General features: G+C 42.8%; 1 protein-coding gene across 1 annotated transcript in view; it reads right to left on the reverse strand.

Annotated features, from left to right (window-relative positions):
- corin (corin, serine peptidase) overlaps window positions 1–24,338 on the reverse strand; it is a 207,132-nt gene that overhangs the window by 76,413 nt on the left and 106,381 nt on the right. Inside the window, exon 7 of the mRNA XM_078238027.1 lies at window positions 6,680–6,793. Coding sequence (XP_078094153.1) covers window positions 6,680–6,793 — 114 coding nt within the window. The remainder of the gene's footprint in view (window positions 1–6,679; window positions 6,794–24,338) is intronic.

Below are 24,338 nucleotides of genomic sequence, written 5' to 3' on the forward strand. Positions count from 1 at the left end.
TGAGTGGAGAGAGCATCAAGACAGGCTAAAAAGATGTGTATTGTCTCCAGACAAGACAGCCAGTGAAACTCTGTGGGGGTTACAAATAGTGTGCCATGAACCCAATATCCCGGTTGAGGCCGTCCTCGTGTGTGCGGAACTTGGCTATCAGTTTCTGCTCAGCGACTCTGCGCCGTCGTGTGTCGTGAAGGCCGCCTTGGAGAACGCTTACCCGAATATCAGAGGCTGAATGCCCGTGACCGCTGAAGTGCTCCCCAACAGGAAGAGAACAGTCTTGCCTGGTGATTGTCGAGCGGTGTTCATTCATCCGTTGTCGCAGCGTCTGCATAGTTTCCCCAATGTACCATGCCTCGGGACATCCTTTCTTGCAGCGTATCAGGTAGACAACGTTGGCCGAGTTGCAAGAGTATGTACCGTGTACCTGGTGGATGGTGTTCTCACGTGAGATGATGGCATCTGTGTCGATGATCTGGCACGTCTTGCAGAGGTTGCTGTGGCAGGGTTGTGTGGTGTCATGGTCACTGTTCTCCTGATCAGACAGCCAGTTACCTATCCAATCGGCCAACTTTCCCTCTATCCCACACCTCCTCACTTTCATCATAAGCCGACCATGGGGGACCTTATCAAATGCTTTACTAAAATCCATGTATATGACATTAACTGCCCTACCTTCATCAACACACTTCGTTACCTCCTCAAAAAAGTCAATCAAATTTGTGAGGCACGACTTGCCCTTCATGAATCCGTGCTGACTATCCCGGATTAATCCGCATCTTTCTAAATGGTCGTAAATCCCATCCCTAAGGACCTTTTCCATCAATTTACCAACCACCGAAGTAAGACTAACCAGTCTATAATTACCAGGGTCATTTCTATTCCCTTTCTTAAACAGAGGAACATTCGCCACTCTCCAGTCTTTTGGCACCATCCCCGTGGACAGTGAGGACCCAAAGATCAAAGCCAAAGGCTCTGCAATCTCATCCCTTGCCTCCCAAAGAATCCTAGGATATATTTCATCAGGCCCAGGGGACTTATCGACCTTCAGTTTATTCAAAACTGCCAGTACATCCTCCCTCCGAACAACTATTTCCTCCAGCCTATTAGCCTGTAACACCTTCTCTTCCTCAAAAACATGGCCCCTCTCCTTGGTGAACACTGAAGAAAAGTATTCATTCATCACCTCGCCTATCTCTACTGACTCCATACACAAGTTCCCACTACTGTCCTTGACCGGCCCTAACCTCACCCTGGTCATTCTTTTATTCCTCACATAAGAGTAAAAAGCCTTGGGGTTTTCCTTGATCCGACCCGCCAAGGACTTCTCATGTCCTCTCCTAGCTCTCCCAAGCCCCTTTTTCAGCTCAATCCTTGCTAACTTGTAACCCTCAATCGCGCCATCTGAACCTTGTTTCCTCATCCCTACATAAGCTTCATGGTTCATTTATTTTGTTTAGCTGAAACAGGTGTAATATGTGTACATATTTTTTCTGTCTGCAAAGAACGGACCATGTGTATTAATATATGTAGCTTCCATTACGGACAGTTGTGCCACACTGCAAGCCCGACAGACAATCTTAAGTTGCTTTGCTGATGACTGCAAGACAAAAGACTTTGACAAAATGTCTTTTTCAGCAAAACAATTACAGATTGAATGGCAAATTCAGAGATCAGATGGTGAAACAGCTAAGAGAAATAGAAGAATACGACGGATACCATGGAAGACCGGTGGAACTCGGTGGCAGACTTGATTAGGAAAACTTACGAAGGAGAATGTGAAAGATAATCAGGAAGGAGAAAGGCTGGAAAAGAAACTTGGTGATGGAATCAAAAGGTAAAAGGTGGAGTAAAAGAAAAGGAACTGTTCAGGAAGTATAAACAGTCCGGTTCAAAGAAGATAAAGACCGGAATAGAAAGACAAAAAGGAATGCAAAGAAAGTGATTGCTGGAGAAAGATCCCTGGCAATGGAAGAAACAAATGGACGTCTGGAGACAGCTTAATGAAACAGTGGGGATTCAGAACCAAGGATGGAAGGAAAGAGGATGAATTCCAAGAGAGGTGGGGCCAATATATAACTGTTTCAGAAATGAAGAAAACCCAGAACAAAGAGAGAAGAGTTAGTTACAAATCAAAGAATAACAACTCACATCAAATTGAAAGAAATCAGAAAAGCACCTAAAGGAATGAAAAATAGCAAGGACTGGAAGAGATCCCAGCAGGAGTATGGAACTGTGTAGGTGAATATGGAGTCTCGGCCCTGAACAAGCCGTTCAATTATGTTATGATAAGAGAGAAAATCCCGAGGGTAAGGAAGCAAAACAGTGTGGTATCAATATACAAGAAAAGGGAACATTCAAGGATGCAAAAACTACTGAGGGATCAAAACCTAATTGGGAGAGAGTCATGGACTTGAGATTGAGGAAAAATAATGGAAATCCATGAAGATCAGTTTGGATTCATACCTGGAAGCACACACTGATATCAAATCTACTTTGAGACAAATGATGGAGAAATATTGTGAAGGCCATTGCGGCATGAAAATTGTGTTCATCAATCTAAATACCTAGGGGTTAAGTCTGGAGATGTCCTAGGATTCATGGAGTCCCTGTGAAGTGCATATAACTATGAAAGGACATGTACAAGGAATGCCAGACAAAAGCAAGAAGCAGTATGAGGGAGAGTGAGAGTTTTGAAGCCAAAAGGCTGGATTAAACCAGGGATTGCCACTGCGCCTCTTTTATCTGAGCAAGTGAGATGGAAAATACCATGGTCAATCTTGTTTTCAGATAATGTTGAGCTATAAGGGTGGGGTTGATGAGAACATGACCGAATATCTGGAGAACTAGGGGAAAGCACAGGGGTACATACAGGGGTATGAAGATCAGAAGATTATAAATCCAATTTATGGACAATCAGTTTGAGCCCAGGGAAGAGGGTCCAAGTGAAGGTGTAAAGATTATGGGTGAAATACCAACCTTGTGATATAGTGCAGAAACTTGAGCAACATTAAAGGCAAATAGGGATGGGCAATAAATGCTGACCAAGCCAGCAATGCCCACATCACATGAATGAATAAAAATAAATTATGAAGTGATTTTACCAGAATTTGTCAAAATGTCAGGACCCTCTCCACCCTTTCCCACAGGTCAAATCAGACCCTGTAAAACCTTATCATTCTGTTTGACCTTGAACTTGGTTTCAAGTGCCTTAACCTGACATCAACAAGATCACTTACTTCCACCTGCACACATTGCACAACTTCACCTTTTCCCTCTCCCACTGGAACCCTCACTCGTGCTTCTCTTACATGCAGACTGATATTTTCCATCAATCATCTCCGAACTCACCTTCCCCAAAACACCTTCCCCAGATCACATCCCACATTAAGTGCTGTTTCTCCATGATCTTGTCCTTGCCTACCAACTGCTGGCCCCAAAGCATTACATTTAAACTCCGCCTCTTCATTATTAAATCTCCCCAAAGACTCAACCCACCCTACCTCTCAAAACTCTCCTCTTGACTTATACTGTCTTGCATTACATCCTTTCAACTTATATCCTCCTGCATGCTTTAGGTTTTACCATGCTGGCCTTTTGCACATCCAGCACATCCCTTTGTTATCTTGAGTCTACATCTGAAATTTCTTTCTTAAACTGTTTCACTTCTCTCTCCACCTTTAACTTCACCATCCACTGGCAGCAGTTGAAATAGTTAATTAAAGAAACCATCTTGAAATGGTCTTTGTTATACCTGGGCTCAGCTAGTCCCTTTGTTCAGAACATATAAATTCTCAGTGCGATGAGCACTGGAGTTGTCCTCAATGGAGGGAGAGATTTTGGTGAGGAGAAGAGAAAAGTGGTCCTTTGCTTCTACTAATTTTTCACCCTGTTCACTGGTTTGTGCAGTAGGAGGAGAAGAAACTAACTGGTGAGTATTCGGTAAGTGGTCAAAGTCTATTCTATTCACAAGATTAAAAGTAGTACAGGAATTTGTGATATGGTTAATAAATATAAAGAAAACAAGAGTGTCATTTTGCAATATTTTATCAAAGTGTCGGTTTCAGTGGGAATATATTCAGTATATTCAGCCAATTGAAAGGAAAAAAATTTTCATGAGTCTCACATCGTGCCTGTGGCAGTCTGCCTCTGATTTGTTAGCCCTGTCATGACTTAATCTCTGCAATCATTGGGGCGCACTATTTAAACACCTCCCTGGCACTGCCCAGCACTTGTTCCAAGTGCAATCAGGGGAATTCCTGCCAGAAAGACTGCACCACACTTCACCAAGTTTCTGGATGGGGTCGAGCAGGGGCAGGGAACCCTCTACCCACGATCGGGCAGACACCCAGCCTGCAAAGTGACCAAGCCCGCCTGGGAGGCCATGGCTGCAATTGTGAGCACACTCAAGGATTGCAGAACTGACTAAATTGGCACAATTGACTCATCAAGGGAGGGTCAGGAAGCGGATCAATCAACTGGTAGATGAGGCACACCTGATTTATGTTGAGGCAGCAATTTGCAGATACCTCCATCCTTGGATGGCACCCCCATTCCACCACCTCTCATGGGCTGCACCTCCGATATCCCCTTCGGAGGCGAGGTGGCCAGGTTCTCGTTATTATACGGCATGTGTAAATCGCAATGAACATTTAGTGAGGAGGGAATTCCCGGTGAGAGGACTCGCTTATGATAATATGATGCATTTAAATGAAGTTCTCAACCTCCCTGGGCAGGAACCTCATTAGGTCATTGGCAAAGGGCGTGGAAAATCGGCAAACGCGATCTCGCCGGCAAGCATCGTGTTTCCCGACTCTTGCGGTATTTGGTACGTGACCTCGGTCTTTGGTATCTTTTTCCCGATGGAAGATGGTGGAAGAGAGAATGTCCAGGGTGCGTGGGGTCCTTGATTATGCTGGCTGCTTTACTGAGGCAGCGGGAAGTGAAGAGAGAATCAGTGGATGAGAGGCTGGTTTGCGTCTTGGATGGTAGGCTGGTTTAGGTGATCTGTACCATTGGGACAGTGTACACATGAACTTTGCCAGGGAAATCCCTTCCTCAAAAGATGGAAGAAGCAGAATCTTTGAATTGTTTTAAGGCAGAGTTAGATAGATTCTTGATTAAAAGGGGTGAAATGTTTTTGGAGTTAGATAGGTTTCAATCAGATCAGCCATCATCTTGTTGAATGGGGTGCAAGCTTGAAGAGCTGTGAAGCCTACTGCTCCGAATTCATATATTTGCATGTTCTTTTAAACAAAACTCTCTATTGGTCTCGATGGATCAGCATCTATTCCTTTAATCTATTTTTTCCTGGTAAAGCACTTTGGGATGTTTTCTACATCAAAGGCACAATGTAAATTCAAGTTGCTTTTATCTACAATATTTAGCAAAATCAGCAGCTACTCGGTACACCACTCCTAAGCCAGGCGAACTAACTCAATCCAAAATTAGATATTGTTTGACCCTAACAAAGTAATGTCGACAGCTTCGAGGCTATTTAATGGATCATCCAGTATGACTGGTATCATGAAGTATTTCATGAATCTCAGATCACAAAGCAAGGTATCATCAGAAACTTATTGTTACAGTGATGCATACAGCTCAGGAAAGTAGCAAAGACATGCATGTTATATTATCCCACGCCTCCATTAATGGAGGTATTGACATCATTATCTGTGGAATGAGAAAAATCCATTTGACCCATCGAGTTTATATCGGGGATTAGTGCCGCAGGACCAGACTGTGGTCAGAAAATGGTTCAACCCATAGAAATCATCCAACCTCCTCAGTTACCACCACAGCTCCACCATAATATTGTGTTGCAGCTTATCTTCATTCTGGATTGGTTCCCTTTTGAATGGACAAGTGCTACATCTACGACGTCAGATTTAACTAAAGCTTGGTTAAAATAATTTACCCCCTTTTACTATAACTCTCTGATTCATTAAAGGCACAAATTAATAGTTTTCTTTATGTATGAACACACTATACATCAGTCCCCAAATAATTGCTTTCGCACAGGACTAAATGACCACAAGCTCCAGATTGCTCTTTACCCACAGTCGGCACTTTCATATCATAGAATCATAGGGTGATTACACCACCAAAGGAGGCTATTCAGCTGAGCGAGTCTGTGCTGGCTCTCTGTAAATATCAGGGTCCATGAATAGGGAATCACGTGAACCAATCCCTCGCATTTACACCATTAAATCCAACTTCCTTAATCTGGTGGCAAATTCTCATTGATCAATGCATCTGCCATCAAAACATGAAGCTTGATTTAGAAGCGTAAGAGCTGGAGGCTGGCTCACAGAGGCTGGTGCTCTGATATCCTGATTAACAAATTGCCCATATGTCGCCATTGTAATCAGATAGTGGAACACTGTTTTTCATGAAAGGCTTCTGATTAAGGCAGTTTCCCTGACAATAATCAACATAAAATTGGGACTGCTAAATTGACAAATAATCTGATATTAACACCAGATGGGGTGTTATCCAAAAGCAAAACGGAGTGCTCCAAATCAGGCACAAGATATATTTGGGCCTATTATTAGAAAAGCCATCATCGGCGATGTCGCTAGGTTTGACATGCACTGATGTTTAAGCACACAGACTTAACCCATTACACATTTAAGTGTGCAATCATTGCTTGCAGTCACTACAGAGAGAGAAATAAAGGACATACTGCAGTCTGCTTCATCACTCCAGTCATCGCAATCATTGTAACCGTTGCACAGCAGTTTCTTTTGGATACAGAAGCCACTGCCACACAAGAAATTGGCTTGGTCTTTGCAAGATTCTGCAAGGAAAAGGATCAAAAGATATTTTAAAAGCTGCAGAATCCATTATGTGAGTTATTACATCAGATGAATATCACAGCTAAACAGCATGGACAATATATTTTATTAATATCTTTTAAGGCATGATAACTTTGCCCTAAATATCTCTTGCACCTTGAATGAAATTGAGGCTTAGTGACAAAATAGAGTTCAACTTCATTCCTATAGGCATCAAGGCTCATTGAATTAAGCAAATATAACTTTCTTTAAACTCCATTTTCTGCCACATCTAAACATAAACAAAGCATTTTTCCCCAGAGAAAACATTTTGGGTGGAATTGTCCGCTCTGGGCAAACCCTTTCTGGGAACTTCTGCAAGTAGCAAGGAGCTTGGCAAAACTGAGTTCAATTGAGGTTAAGGTGAAAAAACCCTAACAGAGTTATCTGTGATACAAAGGAAAATGGCTGAAGTTGCTCAAGAACAGTTCTCGCAACCCTCAGATATCAATACACAATTCCCACAGGGGAGTGACCTTGGCTCAATCAAGCTGCTTCATCAATGACCTTCCTTCTGTCAAAGTCAGGAAGGGGATTGTTCATCAACAATTTTACAGTATTCTGCTCCCACAGCAATGAAGCAGAACATGCCAATCAATAGCAAGTCCCGGATAATATGATAAGTGGGAACATTCACACCAGATCAGTGCCATGCTACGACTATCTTCAACAAAGACACATCAATCTCTTCCTGAGGTATAATAACATCACCTATCATTAAGATCCTGAGGGCAGGCACAGTCATCACTTATTAAAACTGAATGCAATCAACCATATCACCATCAAGGGTATGAAAACATGACCAGAAATCATAGAAACCCAACAGTACAGGAAGAGGCCATTCAGCCCATTGAGTCTGCACCAACCACAATCCCACCCAGGCCCTGCCCCCATGTCCCTACATATTTTACCCGCTAATCCACGCATCCCAGGACACTAAGGGGCAATTTTAGCATGGCCAATCAACCTAACCCGCACATCTTTGGACTGTGGGAGGAAATCGGGGCACCCGGAGAAAACCCACGCAGACACGAGGAGAATGTGCAAACTCCACACAGACAGTGACCCAAGCCGGAAATCGAACCCAGGTCCCTGGAGCTGTGAAGCAGCAGTGCTAACCACTGTGCTACCGTGCCGCCCTAGAAACTGGGTTCTCTACAATGAATGGCTCACTTCCTGACCTTTCAAATCACTTCCACTATCTTGAAGACTCAGGTTGGAAGTGTAATAAAATAATCACCGCTAAATAGATACTGATTCAACCAACATCATCCAGGACAAAACAGTCTGCTTGATCTGCAACCCCCCCCACCCCCATTAGATTACTGACAAACTTCCCTGCTGTTTATTCCTTGTTGCTGGGTCAAAACATGGGAGCACCATCAACACACAGACCACAACAGTTCAAGGAAATAGCCAAACCATCTTCTCAAGGCAACTAGAGATGGGCAATAAGTGTCAGCATTGCCTACATCCTGAGAATAAATTTAAGAACTCTGAGAAATTTGACCTGTGCCCAAAAGAGACGTAAAATTGAAGAGCCTGAGTCCTGAACCAGTTTTGTCTTTGACCATAAATAGTGCCATCAAGCTGCAGGCACTGTACAGATCTCTACTATAGCTTGCCAGGCAGGTTGAGAGATATCAGCCACCTACTATGCGGAATAAGAAGTCTCACAACACTAGGTTAATGTCCAGCAGGTTTTTTTGGTATCACGAGCTTTCAGAGTGTTGCTCCTTCATCAGGTGAGCCAGGCAGTAGTTTGTCTGGTAATGAGGTACTGCTGTGGATGGGGAGGGAAAGTGTTTCCGCGAGAGAACACCTTTGGGATAAGCACGTGTGCTCTTGTTTTCAGCAATCTTCCCTATTAAGGATCACTGGTTGGGGCATTCAATTTCTGTCCGTTTGAATCCATGTTTTACATTAAGGATTCCACAACTAACGTCGGAGCCCAATTTGCCTTTTTAAGGAGCCTAACACCCAATTCTGGCCTTGATGTTGAACAACAAAATATTACTTGAGTTTTGGTGGGGCTTCTACCTGCCTTCTTCACCTGCCCCGAGCTAATTTCCCAGGAAGGGTTCATTAAAGATGTATAGTAGGCTCCCAGTCAATCACACCAGGAGCCTGCTCCGGTAAAATCTCAAAATCGCACTGGAGCTTCAGCTGAGCCTATAGCATTTCCTCAGTGAGAGCCCCAGGAATTGGCAGTAACATGAACAGAAAGAAGGAAAATCCAGCAGCTGACTGAGGACCATGCTGCCCTCACCATTATTTGAATGTGGAAATCAGGGGGAAATGCCCAGTAATTATCCTGGCGTTGGGAATAGGGAAATCCTGATCTTGGCAGTGAGGATTTAACAATTCAATTTCCTGCTTTTTTCACCTTGACTCCTCCCAAATCTTTGTATCTTAATTCTATCAACGACATCCTATGCAATACCCTATCAAATCCCTCCAAGAAATCCATAAATGCAACACACAATCCATTTCTTTTTAACAGTATACTGTCTAATTTTGAAACTTGTAATTTTTGCTTTTTGTTTTATCTCATTCCATCATGAGTCCCAGTGTTAGGCTGACTGATCAACTTGCTAATCAGGCGTAAATGAGGATTTGTAGTACTTCTGGTGTAGTTGCTGTGGCTTCCAAAAGCTTAGCTACTAACAAGTACAGAGAAATATGATTTTCTAGAATGAGTTTAGAAAGAATGGCTCTGGCCGCTCAGCAACTTTGCTGAGTCTCTGTTTCCAGCTATTCAAAAAGCATTCTATCTGCACGCCAGCTTCTGTTGATCTCATTGCTTAATTAATGAAGGCAATTTCCTAATTTTCTGTCCTTAGTCAAACACTCATGGATCCCTTTAATATATGAGCTGCAAACAATCCCCTTGTGAGTGAAAAGGAACATGGATTCTAGTCAAATAGAGCTGATTATTACCAGCTTGCTGACAAAGAACTTTAGTAATTGCCAACTTCAAAATCAGTTCAATTGCATGAGTCAAAAAATCATCTTAAAAAGCCCTGATAGTACACAGATATTAAACATGTAATACAAATTAAACACTAAATGCTGACTTGATCGCCTCTCCACAAAAACCTTCAAGGAAACTCCCATTATGAGTCTATACCAAGTGAAAGATTAGGGCTTGTGAACAGATGGAAATGGTGTGAGATTGAGCCACACATATACCAAGAAGGTCCCAGGTTCAATTCCTGGTCTACCCTGAGTTGACTGATTTCAAACAAGTGGGGTGGAGATGGAACAACAGCGCTACAACAGCCTTCAGTATTCTAACAAGGAGCAGAAAAAATACATCATTGGCTCCAGTTCCTGATTGCTCTTGATTTCTGCTAACAGCTTTTGGCAGCCCAAAGCTGCAAAAATTAACTGCATCATTTAATCTCAAAAAGAATGTGCTTGAACAATAAGCAAACAAAACACATCATCCAAATCGCTGACCTAGAAGTAAATTATAGAAAATATTTTTACATTATTGAAAATATTGCACATTGTTTCACTAGAACAGATTCAGCGATTAGTTACTTACCCGCAAAACGACTTTGTGGGTTTTGAACCCCCATTCCCACTCTTGTCAGTAAACTATAGTCAGCTGCATCTCTTCACCACCTTGGAAGTTTCCACTGTCTCTGATTTGTCACACTGCTTATTTAACCTCCAATAGTGAATGTGGAGATGTTTCTTTCAAATGTATATTGGGAAGGCTGAAGCCAATGCCTTTGATCCCCATCACAAACTCATCTGCTGTCCTCAGTTTCCATCCCTAATGATTTGTTCTAAGCTGAGCAAGACGTTTGAAAGATTGGTTTTGTGTTTGAGTTTCTGACCAGTTATCTGCATTATGTCTGCCTACTTTCACCTTTGCAACTTAACTCAATGTTCCCCTAACTCATTTACTGCTGAGATCCTCATCTATGCCTTTGTACCTCTGAAGCTGTCTATTCCAATTCTTTTCTGGCCAGCCTATCATTTTCTCTCCTACTCATCCAAACCTCTGCTGCCCAATTCTTAACTTTTTTCAAATCTCATCTGTGCTTGCTGACCTTTACTGCCCCCCCCCACCACCCCCCCCCCACGCCCGTCCCAAAACTTCTCCCTTTTAAAATCTTCATCCTTATTTTCAAATTCTTTCATAGCCTCATCACTCCCTATCTTTGCAACTTGCTCCAGATCTACAAATCTTTGAGAAATTTACTGTGCCAATTCTGATCTTCTTAGCATTCCTGATTATAATCACTCCACCATTCTCGCCATGTTTTCAGCTACAATGGCCCGAAGCCCAGGAATTTCCTTCCTAAACCACGCTGCCTTTCTACCTCTCTTTTAAGATCCCACTAAAAATCAACCTCTTTGAATAAGAAGCTTATTGTCAGCTTCCTTCTATGGCTCAGTGTCAAACAATGTCAGAAATATTTTTATAGATTTTGCACTGTTAGAAGTGTGATATAAATATGAATTGTTGTTGCTGTTATAATATCTTAATAATGTCATCCAATTTTTAAACTATGTATTAACAACTAGATAGACTATAAGCAGCATGGTGGCACACTGGTTAGCACTGCTGCCTCACAGCGCCAGGGACCCGGGTTCGATTCTCAGCTTGGATCACTATTTGTGTGGAGTTTGCACGTTCTCCGTGTCTGCGTGGGTTTCCTTTGGGTGCTCCAGTTTCCTCCCCAGTCTGAAAGACGTGCTGATTAGGACATTGACCCGAACAGGCGCCGGCGTGTGGCGACTAGGGGAATTTCACAGTAACCTCATTGCAGTGCTAATGTAAGCCTTACTTGTGACTAATAAATAAACTTTACTTTACTTTTAGATAGTTCCCTACAAAGTTATGCATATTACATTGATCTCCCCAACATTAAAGTTAATTAGGATTGCGAGAGGTTTACCTGCCTCCCTGTCCATTCTGTAATCTAGACATTTTCTCCGGGGACAAGAAATCATAAGTTCTGTGGAACATCCTCCAAAACACAGAGTGCAAAAGAAAACTCATACAGCAATCACGAGTAGCAATGTGGATTCTCTCAAAATCATCAGCTTCTATTAGTAAAACATGGATTTTTATAATAAAAGCAAAATACTGAAGATGCTGCAAATCTAAAAACAGAAAACATTGACTCGACAGATCTGGCAGCATTTGTGGAGAGAGAGTTAATGGAGTTCCAAAGAAGAGTTGTTGGATTTTTATAAAACTGGATAGTTTATTATGCTCATTTACAGAAAATGGGATAATGAAATAATGGTGTAGTGTGTTTATTAAAGCATGATATTATTTTTGTTGGTGTATATTGAGTTAAACAAATGGTTGAGAAGGCATACTAGTTTTGAACCCCTTCAGTTGTGGCCAGCTCTATTCAGGCACATTTATATTGATCCTGAGTATCTTCCACGAACTGGTCCTTGTAGCTTTCATACAATTCCTCTTCCTCTCTTCTTACTCCTTGTGGAATTTCTTGCCAGCTAAATAACATGGTTGGACTCGAGAGGTCTGTCCAAAGTATTTTGTGAGGGCAGTTTCACCTGTCTCCCTGCAAGCTAACTCTATGTACCGTGCAATCAGCAGCTTACCTTTACTGTTCAATAGTTAGTCAGATAATAGCACAGCCAAGTAGGTTGTAGAATCATAGAATCCCTACGTTGCAGAAGGAGGCCATTTGGCCCATCAAGTCTGCACCGGCCACAATTCCACCCAGGCCCTATTCCTGTAACCCCTCATATTTACCCTGCTAATCCCCCTGACACTTGGGTTTATTTAGCATGGCCAATCAACCTGACCCGCACATCTTTGGACTGTGGGAGAAAACCGGAGCACCCAGAGGAAACCCATGCAGGCATGGGGAGAGTGTGCAGACTCCGCACAGACGGTGACCCAAGCCAGGAATTGAACCCGGGTTCCTGGTGCTGTGAGGCAGCAATACTAAACACAGTGTCACCGTGCCACCTCTTGTAATAATAGAAACATAGAAGAAAGGAGCAGGAGGAGGCCATTTGGCCCTTCGAGCCTGCTCCGCTATTCATCACGATCATGACTGATTGTCCAACTCAATAGCCTAATCCTGCTTTTTCCCCATAACCTTTGATCCCATTCGCCCCAAGTGTTATATCCAGCCGCCTCTTGAATTAAATAATAAAATAATGAAACCTTGTGTTCCACAAACTCAACTTCGATTCATATATGCTTTCATATTCCCTTCCCCAATCTTCCAAAAGGTGGGCTAATTGACACTTTGGTGAGATGAGGCTAAATGCAAATCGACTACTTTACAATTCTTAAATAATAAATGTCTCTTCTCTTATTTCTTTACTTCAACTTTTTCCAGTAAACCTCCTCAAAGTATAAAATGTCACATATCCCTGCTAAAGAGCTAACTATTCACTTTAATTGGGCAGCTCCATCTCTGGATCTTAAGATCACTGTGTTCCTATCTGTGTCTCTATTGCTCAGAAAATGATTTCAGCAGACCACGTGCAGAACTTTGGCTGAGGAGTAAAACTGGCACCCAGTTTTACTTCCATTCGTTGTCTTCAATGAAAAGGAAAAACGTGAGGGCACATAATGGGTGACCGGACCAATGCCGCCTGTTGCATGCCCTCACTAACACTGAAAGTTTCTTGTTCTCTTGTTTCTTTGCTGGAGAATAAGTCAAGGGCTTGATCTGTCAGAACTTTATGTTCAGGGAAAGAAGTGGGCAAGTCACCCGTTCCCTTTCAACTGACTCCACCACCTGTTTTTTTTTTTACCTGGCTTGGAGTTAAAGTTGAGGTAACTGGATGGCTCACAAGGAAGAAACAGCCTCCTGTCTGGATGGAATCAATAACTATTAATGTCCCGAGTGAAAGCAATCTGAGAGATAGTACCTTCCACAAATTGGTCCTTACAGCTTTCATACACATCCTCTTCCTGCCCTTTGACTCCCTGTGGAGGTTTTAACTTCTTGCCAGCTAAATTAAGATATCATTTTAACATAAATTTTACAAAATACCTTCAATGGCCAAATGAGCAATATTCTTGCAACATGACACGCTCCCACTGGTGAATAATGTGTTGATGTTCACGGGAATAAAATTTACAGATCCATTAATGGTTGGAAAATCCTACAGGACTCATTGGCCTTGTGCCTGAGTTCAGGAATTAATGCCGTCCGTGAAGCTCCAGACTGAGTGTAAATCTGTAAAGTCTCCCCCACTGTTCACCTCATAGATGGTGGATGGGCAAAGCACAAGAAGAACTGTCCTTTGTAGGTACACAGTCACACAGCTCGGTGGAGGAAAGAGAAAGCTAAATACAGAGAGAAAAACATGGGAGTTTGAATATGCTTCCTGCCACAGAGCTTTTTTTTTGTTTTTGGATTATGCAGATAACTACAAATCTGAATATTCACTCAGCGCTTTGATTTAAAAATAAATCTGTATGCAACATGACACCGCGCCCCATAATCACCACAGGTTTGACCTCCGCATAACCTGCTTTCTCATTACCAGCATTTATATATAAAATCAGCCTTTCCTCAGTTGAATTCTTCAAACTTCCACACTTTCTTGAGTCTTTTCAAAGCTGAGAATGCTTTGAAAAGCAAATGCTTTGAATCGCGAGGTAGTAAGACTCGCAATTTGCTCTAACTAAGCTGTAAACAAAATGAGACTGAAAAAGATCTTAGTTCATTCTAGCTCACTGAGCTAACAGGTTTTGTTAACATTTTGAAATTTTCCACTTGGAAAAAAGATGCACGGACCCACTTTATTGGTGTTTGGTAACCAGGATTTCAGATTTTACGCATTAGCTGTTGTCATGGAGAACGTACATGTTATTACTGCGTTAGTTTAATTACTTACTCAGCCATCTGTCATTCTGCAAGTCAAAGTTTTAAAATTTGGAACATATATTTTAGACCAAAAAACTTTCACAGATTCATAGAATCATAGAATCCCTACAGCACAGAAAGAGGCCATTCGGCCCATCGAGTCTGCACCGACCACGATCCCACCCAGGCCCTACCCCCATCCCCCTACAGATTGCTTCTGGGTATTCTCTTACCCGCTGTTTAATTCGACTAAAATTTACTTAAAGTAAGAAGAGAATAGTAAACATAGCTAGATTATGGATTAGGGCACTAGTTTCCATTAACTAAAGCATTTTACATTTTAACCATTAGCATGGCAATAATTATACGACAATCAACCCAAATGAAAATATAAGCACCGACTTTTGCAACCATCTTCAGTCAGATGTGCCAAGCGGATGATCCATCTCAGCCTCCTCTTGAGGTCCCGAGCATCACAGATGCCATTCTTCAGCCAATTTGATTCTCTTCACATGAAAACGACTGAAGGAACTGGAAAATGCAAAAGTATTGCTCCTTTTGCAGTCATAAAGTAAAACAGGGGCAGAGAAAATAAATATTTACTAGAGCAGGGACCACAAAGAAAGGAAATGGTGTTTCACATGGGTTCCAGAGTCCGGAACTTAACTCCAATGAGGAATTCTTTCATGGAGATCAGCAGGCTGAGAACCCAAGCTGCGTAATTCACGTTTCCGGTGGAGTTGACGTCACACAATGAGATGGGCATGCAGAGCTGAATCAGTTCTGTAGGAGATGGTGCAGAAGTTCCAGCAGAAACAGTGTACATGGGGCCAGTTATTCAAACCTGGGGAGTGTCCCTTTATTGTGAAGCTGCTTGAAGGATGGTAAACAGCAGACTGAGATTTAGCAGTACAACAAGGCAATATTACTGGTTACATAAGCTAGAGGTCCACATCGTCTTTGACAAGGGATGTGTATCCCTCATCTGGGACGGGTTAAATGTCCAAACCAATAAGAATTGAAAGGAAGGTTGTGGGGCCCTTTGTCCTAGCAGACGAGCAGACTCCAGTTGACCAACCAGGGTTATGAAAGGCAGATGGCCATTGTATAGCTCTCTTTGAATTTGGTTTTTGCAGCCCACAGGGGGATCAGGAGTGTCTCTTCGGTGATAACGAGGTGCAGGTTTCTTCGATACTACCATGGTAGCTCCTTTGGTTCAAAGGTCACGCACAAACATAGCTTCAGCCATTTTAAAATGTTTTTGGCCAGGTTTGAAAATTTTGGAAATACATATCCATGAGGATATTTATATGTATTTTATGAAAAATATACAGGTTGAGGTATGACACCATCCAGAACAAAGCAGCCCATTTGATTCCCCCCTCCCACCACCACCCTTCCACTACCTTCAACATTCATTCCCACCACCAGCAGTGCACAGTCGCAGCTGCATGTACCATCTGCAAAATGTACTGCAGCAACTCACCAAAGCTCCTTCAACTGCACCTTCCAAACCCATGGCCTCTACTGTCTAGAAGGACAAGGGCAGCATATGCATGGAAACACCACCCAACTGCAAGTTCCCCTCCAAGTCACACACCATCCTGCCTGGAATCTATTTTGCCCTTTCTTCACTGTTGCTGGGTCAAAAATCTGGAACTCCCTTCCTAACAGCACTGTGGGTATACCTACATCACATGTTTCAAGTGGATGGCTCACTACCACCTTAAGGTCAATAAGGGATGGGCAATAAATGCTGGCCAGCCAGCGATGCCCACACCCTGTGAAAAGCTGCTGTTTTTCCAATGACATGACAAACAAGTATAATGTAGTTGATATCATGCAGTTAGTTATTCAGAGGGCAATGGTAAAATAGTAAAGGGAGAGACTGGCACTTAAAAAAGTTAAAGTTAAAAAATGTTAACGTTTATTTATTAGTCACAAGTAAGGCTTACATTAACACTGCAATAAAGTTACTATGAAATTCCAAGACAACTGAAGAGAGCCGTTAAAGTCAGAAAGAAATTGAAAGTAGATTGTAATCCTAATTATTTCTAAATAATCCTGGTAATATTGACTTGCATAATATTTTAAAATGACCACTAATGTATCACAACCCATATACATCTCTCACAATTCTTATTTCTATTCATAGCAAATAAAAATCGATAGAGATATAAAGTGGGTTAGTGATTCACTGCACTTATTTTACACTATTACACAAAGTCAACATGACCCTCATTGATTTGGACAAGGGTATTGTAAGTAAAATCTCCTTGTTTGTAGATGACAGCAAAATAAAAAGCACAGTAAATTATATCAACGCTTGCAGCTTCAGGGGGATTTAAGGGCAATGTTTGGGTGTAGCCGGGTTGCAAAACAGGCGATTTGGAATTGGTCACCAATTTTACCCTCCTGCCTCTATTCAGCCATACTAACTAACAAGAAGCAAAAGTGATTCTGCCTGTTTTGCATCACCACCCAAGTCATTTCATCCCCTGAACCTTTTAGGGAACTGAGGCAAAAATTGGTACACGTACAGTTCAAATACGTGCACACTTTTCTGAGCATGGTGACAGTCAATCTCTGTCTGCAGTGGTGTGTGTAGTCCTGGTCCCCATGGTCCTGATCCCCATGGTCCTCGTCCCCATGAGGGGATACAGAGAGATGGGCAACATAGAATCTCAATGCGAGGAATCAGCTAAATTAGAAAGATGAAATAAAATTGGCCATGCACTCCTTAAAAAAGGGGAAACCTTAAAATAGCCTTGCTGGAGTTCTTGTGAAACAAGGAGGGCCACTGAAATTAAAGAACAAGCTTTTAAGGGGCAAAATTGAGGGATTTGCCAAGTGTTTATTCATTAGTGTCACAAACAGGCTTACCTTAACATTGAAATGAAGTTACTGTGAAAATCCCCTAGTCACCACATTCCGGCGCCTGTTCGGGTACACTGAGGGAAAATTTAGCACGGCCAATGCACCTAACCAGCAGGTCTTTTGGACTATGGGAACAAAACCCATACAGATGCAGGGAGAATGCATAGACTTCACACTGAATATATGATTCTGTATATTCTATATCTATGATCTAGTGATAGAGGAAACGAGAAGCCTCAAAATTAGCTCATCACCCTACTATCCCTGTGTGATTATTCTTTGACCCCACACTTGTTTTCCTTCTTCCTCAACCCTCAAAATCAAAACTATACTTCACAACACTGCTTTCGAGAAACAAGTCTGTATGAGCCTACTGCTTTGCACTACAATTTAATCCACTCTTCTAACCACCACAGGGATGTCCAACCCCCTACTTTGGGATGTTGCAGCCATCCAAACCTGGTAGAGCAGCACATACATTTTCACAAGGGAAAGGTATATTAAAATGGATGACAGATGGATTTTTTTCTCTCCAGGCTGGTGATGATGGATTCCAACAATTTTTATAACTGCAGCAACAGGGGATGTTAATACGATTCCTGTTTTGGAAACCCTCAAGTTTACAGAAATGCAGATTTCAATTTTGAATCAGACTGTGCAACCATTACAAAGCTCCTGTTGCCTTGAAAGACCTCAGAGAAGCATTCAGATTTTATCTCCCCTCAGCCTGCTGTATTGTAGTGTGTGCACCCGTTCTTTGCGAATGAGTCCAGGAAGAGGTTCCAGGTGCTGAAGTCCAGTTCATTCTGCCAAATTGCATTTGGTGGGTAGTGAATTCTGACTTGTGAATGAGTTGGGGGTTTTCCATACTCGCAAAAGGACAGCTGTGAATTTGATGCTCCAACCTCACACCCGAGAAGCAAGCAGTGGGATCCCCAGTGTCCAGTTGCAACTCAATGGATTATGCAGCTCCCAGTCGAGCCACCCTGGGAAACAGCTCAGGGAGTGGGGGGGGGGGGGGGGGGGGGGGAGAGGGTCATGAGTGTGGTAAGGGACACTCCTGATTATTTTTGTGGAACGTGAGAAGCCCTCCTGCTCCACTGTGTCCAGAAAAAGTAATTCCAATCTTAACTTTACAGCTCCTCAGCTCTCTCACCTGTGGAACTGACATAGCCTGCATAGCACATTCTGTGACCAGCTTCATCCAAAATAGGCAATTCAGGTGCCAAGATCCTGATTCATATTTTAAACCAGGCTGACCACCTCAAACCTGCTGCCCAGCAGTACAGCCCTTTCTAAATGGAACCAACTACGTATTGTCGGGGTTATGGGATGGTAAAGCTACTAACATCATGTTTAGGGTGTCATTGTTGCATTAAATCCTAACAGAACTAGGTAAATTGGACCTCTTTGTATTTTACAAAGAGAGTCCTTGATGAGATTACATCAAGTCAATGGGAAATCAGGCAGCTGGATTATCAATTCATGCAGCAGAAAAGGTTCTTGGTCACAGTGCATTTTCCCTTGGCAGGGAGTGTAGGACAGTATGAGAAATTGCATTCAGCATTTCCAGTTGTCAGAGTTGTTAGAGACAATAAACTACTCAGTACTGATTAAAAGTGGCTCAACCTTTGACCATGGTGTTTAATCAAAGCAGAAAGGATATTTCTTGTCAGAAGTACAACTGACAAATGAAGGTTACCAGTATAAACATTATGGTGACTGCTCCAGCATAAAAGCTCACGGCATAAGTGACAGCTAGGGACAATTTTAATGAAATATAAGTGGGCTCTGGTCCCTGTTCCAGCACTTCATGCATGTTATTCATTGGAACCAATTCAATAGATGAGAGGGAACCATTTTAAGATGCTTCTCTCTCAGCTTTCCTTCCTGCCAAAGATTGCCAGGAGTCAGATAGACCCTTACCCATCATGCACCGACATACTGCATCCAGATAGAGGAAAGGGCTTTGATGTCAATTGGATTCTGTGATAGCACTCTAGCAATTGAGTCAGGGGGCGAAATTCCCCAAAGTATTTCCAAGTGTTGTCCCTGGTGGTGTGATTCCCTCTGGATGGGTCAGCACGATCCAGATCGTAATCTACCCAGAATTAGACGATTTTTCGGAGCTTGGAATGATTCCCGCCGGGAAAGAGATGCACGAGACCTGAAGATGCTGGCACACCCAGCTCCTCAGAGATTGGGGCACCATTTTCAAAGGGCACCCTGATCTCCAAACAACCTACAGAGCAACCCCCCCTCCTATTCACCGGCAAAGACCCCCCACTCGGTGGCATCAAGTGCCTCCCCCCCATATCGTTGCGACCAGTGCCAATCCCCTGCCAAGTGAGCGAAATCCTGCCATGTTGTTGCCAAAGACCCCCCTTTCAGGCCTCCCTCTCATGCCCCCCAGGCTCTGTCTCTTGGCAGTGCCAACCTGGTAGTTCCAGGGTACTGATTAACCATGCCCCTGTATCCTAATCGTGATGATTTTTTAATAGTACTTTACTGGGTGCATTTTGGAATGTCTTTATGTCCTTATTGCACACTGCAGCTGACTGAGAAAGATCAGATGAAATATCACTTTGCCTCCATGTGCAAACGTATGTCTACAGAAGGACAAAGTGCAGGTTACTATATCATCAGAGAGAATTCCAAATGAAATATGAATATCTTTAATTTTCACCTTTAAGTAGATACTGAAGCAACAGCTGACAACAATGAAGCGATCCGAGTAAATATTGTTATCTCAGTACAGAACATAAAACTGTGTTTCAAGTAAGCTTGTCCTTTTTTGTAGTACAATATGTCCTTGTTGTCAAAGATATTGCCTCTCTGACAATATAAACATGTTAAATCTGCAGGTCCTGTCTTTCATCGCACTCTACTGCCTTTTACTGTTAAGGGATGTCGCCACTGTAACTTTTTTACATGCTTTTTTGTGGAATTGCTTTATTGCCATTACTAAATCCTCAGAATGTTATATGGGTAGCCTCCAAAGTTGGGGTGGAGCTTTGGTGTTATAAAATGAGTCTTATTTTCAAAGGTTGGCATTGCTATTCCAATACATGCGGAGGATTTCGATTTTTAATTTATCGTACCCTCAACATTAGCAAGGTTATGAGGGTCGATTCAGTGCAGAATGCAAAATACTCAGCAGCCAATCATCATAATTTCAATAGGCAGCCGCAAGGTCAAACAGCATGAGCAGCAAGAGCTGCTGATTATCTGAACTGAACGGCAGATTCTTGAGTCCCAAGACAGCAAAGTGGGCATGTGACATTTGTATAATGCTGTTCTGACCTTCACCACGAAATTCCACAACAACTGCTGGGACAAAAATGTTTGTCTCTCTTGGCTCAATCATTCCTGTAATAAATAATTAGCACCATTTTTAACATTTCATCAAAGAGCCTGCAGATAGGAACACAGGAACAGGCCATTCAGCCCTTTCAGCCTGCTCCATCATTCAATGAGATCATGGTTGATCTGGATATGTTTCATCTCTACTTTACCATCTGCACCCCCATAACCCTTTACTTCCTTTCCATCAAAACTCTGCCTAACTCAACCTTGAATAGATTCAATAACCCACCCTCCACAGCTTTCTTGAAAAGAAAATTTCACATACTAATGATCCTTTGAGAGAAAATAAATGTCTTCATCTTTGTCTTAAATGGTAGATCCCTTATTCTTTAAACAGTGTTCCCTGGTTCTAGTCTCTCCCACATCCTCCCATTATCCACTCTTATCAAATCCTCTCAGGATCTTGTATGTTTCAGGCCCAAGCTGTCCAATCTTTCTTCATAAGATAAGACTCGCCTCACAGGAACGGGTCAACTGAACCTTCTCTGAACTGCTTCTCATACAATTATATATTTTTTTCAAATGAGATCAAAATTGTACACAGTACTCCAGATATGGTCTCACCAAGACCTTGTACAGCTACAGTAAAACCTCCCTACTTTTATATTCCATTTACCTTCCTAATCAGTTGCTGTACCTGCATATCAACCTATTGTGATTCATGTACCAGAATACCAAGATTCCTCTGTACCACCGAGTTCTGCACTCTTCCTCCATTTAAATAATACCACTTTCCTATTCCTGCCAAAGTGGGCAAATTCACATTCTCTCACATTATACTCTATCTGCCAATTTTTTGTTGGAAAAATTTGTAGTAGATTAGAGAAATTTCAAATAATCAGGGATTTAAGTCATTAATAAAATTACCAGCAATACACATATGGATGATATTGGAATAGTGTAGGTTAGATGGGCTTTAGATTGGTTTCACAGGTCGGCGCAACCTCGAGGGCCAAAGGGTCTGTACTGCGCTGTAATGTTCTATGTTCTATACATGAAATGACCTCCGATCAGACTCTCAGTCTAACAGAGGAACTGTCTGCATGAAGATGGTGTGAACACAGTAAGAGATTTAAATAACTATGGGATTTGAACAAGTATTTCTGATTTAAACATGTATTTTGGATTTTAAAATGTATTTTAGCTGTATTTTTAAAGTAATTGTACACTTTAGCCAAAGGCAGACTGCTGCGAGGCATCATGGGATGAAGACTTAGCAGACAAACCACATCCTTTGGAACAATGAAACCACAGTTGTGCATAGTTTTATCAGCAAAAGTTACAAATAAGATGGTTCGCAAAGCTACTTTATGAATAGTGTTCAAGTTGTCCTGATCAGATAATTCTTTTCAGATGCGAGAATGTCAGTTGTCTGGTTCGGCCATTAACGTGAATGAAAATTGGTGGGATCAGTAACTTTGACCTTTGTAGTTAAGCGTCTGGGGTTGCTAAGCGACAGGGGAAAGAAGTATCCGGATTTTACGGACCAGTGAAATCTCATGATATCAGAGGGTAGAATGCAATTGGCTAAGGTATATGACAACTGTTAACAATGATTGATTTGTATGAATAATGACTGGTTCATAACTACAGGAAAAGTAAAACTTGAGAAATGCATTAGAACATAGAACATAGAAAGCCACAGCACAAACAGGCCCTTCGGCCCACAAGTTGCGCCGATCACATCCCCACCTCTAGGCCTATCTATAGCCCTCAATCCCATTAAATCCCATGTACTCATCCAGAAGTCTCTTAAAAGACCCCAACGAGTTTGCCTCCACCACCACCGACGTCAGCCGATTCCACTCACCCACCACCCTCTGAGTGAAAAACTTACCCCTGACATCCCCCCTGTACCTACCCCCCAGCACCTTAAACCTGTGTCCTCTCGTAGCAACCATTTCAGCCCTTGGAAATAGCCTCTGAGAGTCCACCCTATCCAGACCCCTCAACATCTTGTAAACCTCTATCAGGTCACCTCTCATCCTTCGTCTCTCCAGGGAGAAGAGACCAAGCTCCCTCAACCTATCCTCATAAGGCATGCCCCCCAATCCAGGCAACATCCTTGTAAATCTCCTCTGCACCCTTTCAATGGCTTCAACATCTTTCCTGTAATGAGGTGACCAGAACTGCGCGCAGTACTCCAAGTGGGGTCTAACCAGGGTCCTATAAAGCTGCAGCATTATCTCCCGACTCCTAAACTCAATCCCTCGATTAATGAAGGCTAGTACGCCATACGCCTTCTTGACCGCATCCTCCACCTGCGAGGCCGATTTAAGAGTCCTATGGACCCGGACCCCAAGGTCCTTCTGATCCTCTACACTGCTAAGAATGGTACCCTTCATTTTATACTGCTGCTCCATCCCATTGGATCTGCCAAAATGGATCACTACACACTTATCCGGGTTGAAGTCCATCTGCCACTTCTCCGCCCAGTCTTGCATTCTATCTATGTCTCGCTGCAACTTCTGACATCCCTCCAAACTATCCACAACACCACCTACCTTGGTGTCGTCAGCAAACTTACCAACCCATCCCTCCACTTCCTCATCCAGGTCATTTATGAAAATGACAAACAGCAAGGGTCCCAGAACAGATCCCTGGGGCACTCCACTGGTCACTGACCTCCATGCAGAGAAAGACCCCTCCACAGCCACTCTCTGCCTTCTGCAGGCAAGCCAGTTCTGGATCCACAAGGCAACAGCCCCTTGGATCCCATGCCCTCTCACTTTCTCAAGAAGTCTTGCATGGGGGACCTTATCGAACGCTTTGCTGAAGTCCATATAGACCACATCCACCGCTCTTCCTTCGTCAATGTGCTTGGTCACATTTTCAAAGAACTCAACCAGGCTCGTAAGGCACGACCTGCCCCTGACAAAGCCGTGCTGACTACTTTTGATCATACTAAACTTCTCTAGATGATCATAAATCCTGTCTCTCAGGATCCTCTCCATCAACTTACCAACCACTGAGGTTAGACTCACCGGTCGGTAATTTCCCGGGCTGTCCCTGTTCCCTTTCTTGAATATAGGGACCACATCCGCAATCCTCCAATCCTCCGGAACCTCTCCCGTCTCCATCGACGATGCAAAGATCATCGCCAAAGGCTCCGCAATCTCCTCCCTCGCCTCCCACAGTAACCTGGGGTACATCCCATCCGGTCCCGGCGACTTACCAACCTTGATGCCATTCAATAGTTCCAACACATCCTCTTTCTTTATGTCCACATGCTCGATCCTTTCTGTCCTCCGCAATCCAGCAGTACAACCACCCAGATCCCTTTCCACCGTGAATACCGAGGTAAAGTATTCATTAAGCACCTCCGCCATTATTGATCTGTTTGATGCATTTTAACTTCAGAGCGGTATTGGAATGCTCAAGGCTTTCTCTGGATTGCCCAAAGTTTACCTCTCCCATCGATCGTTGGTCAAATAAT

The sequence above is a fragment of the Mustelus asterias genome, chromosome 1 (genome assembly GCF_964213995.1).
Source record: "Mustelus asterias chromosome 1, sMusAst1.hap1.1, whole genome shotgun sequence".
NCBI classification, from domain to species: domain Eukaryota; kingdom Metazoa; phylum Chordata; class Chondrichthyes; order Carcharhiniformes; family Triakidae; genus Mustelus; species Mustelus asterias.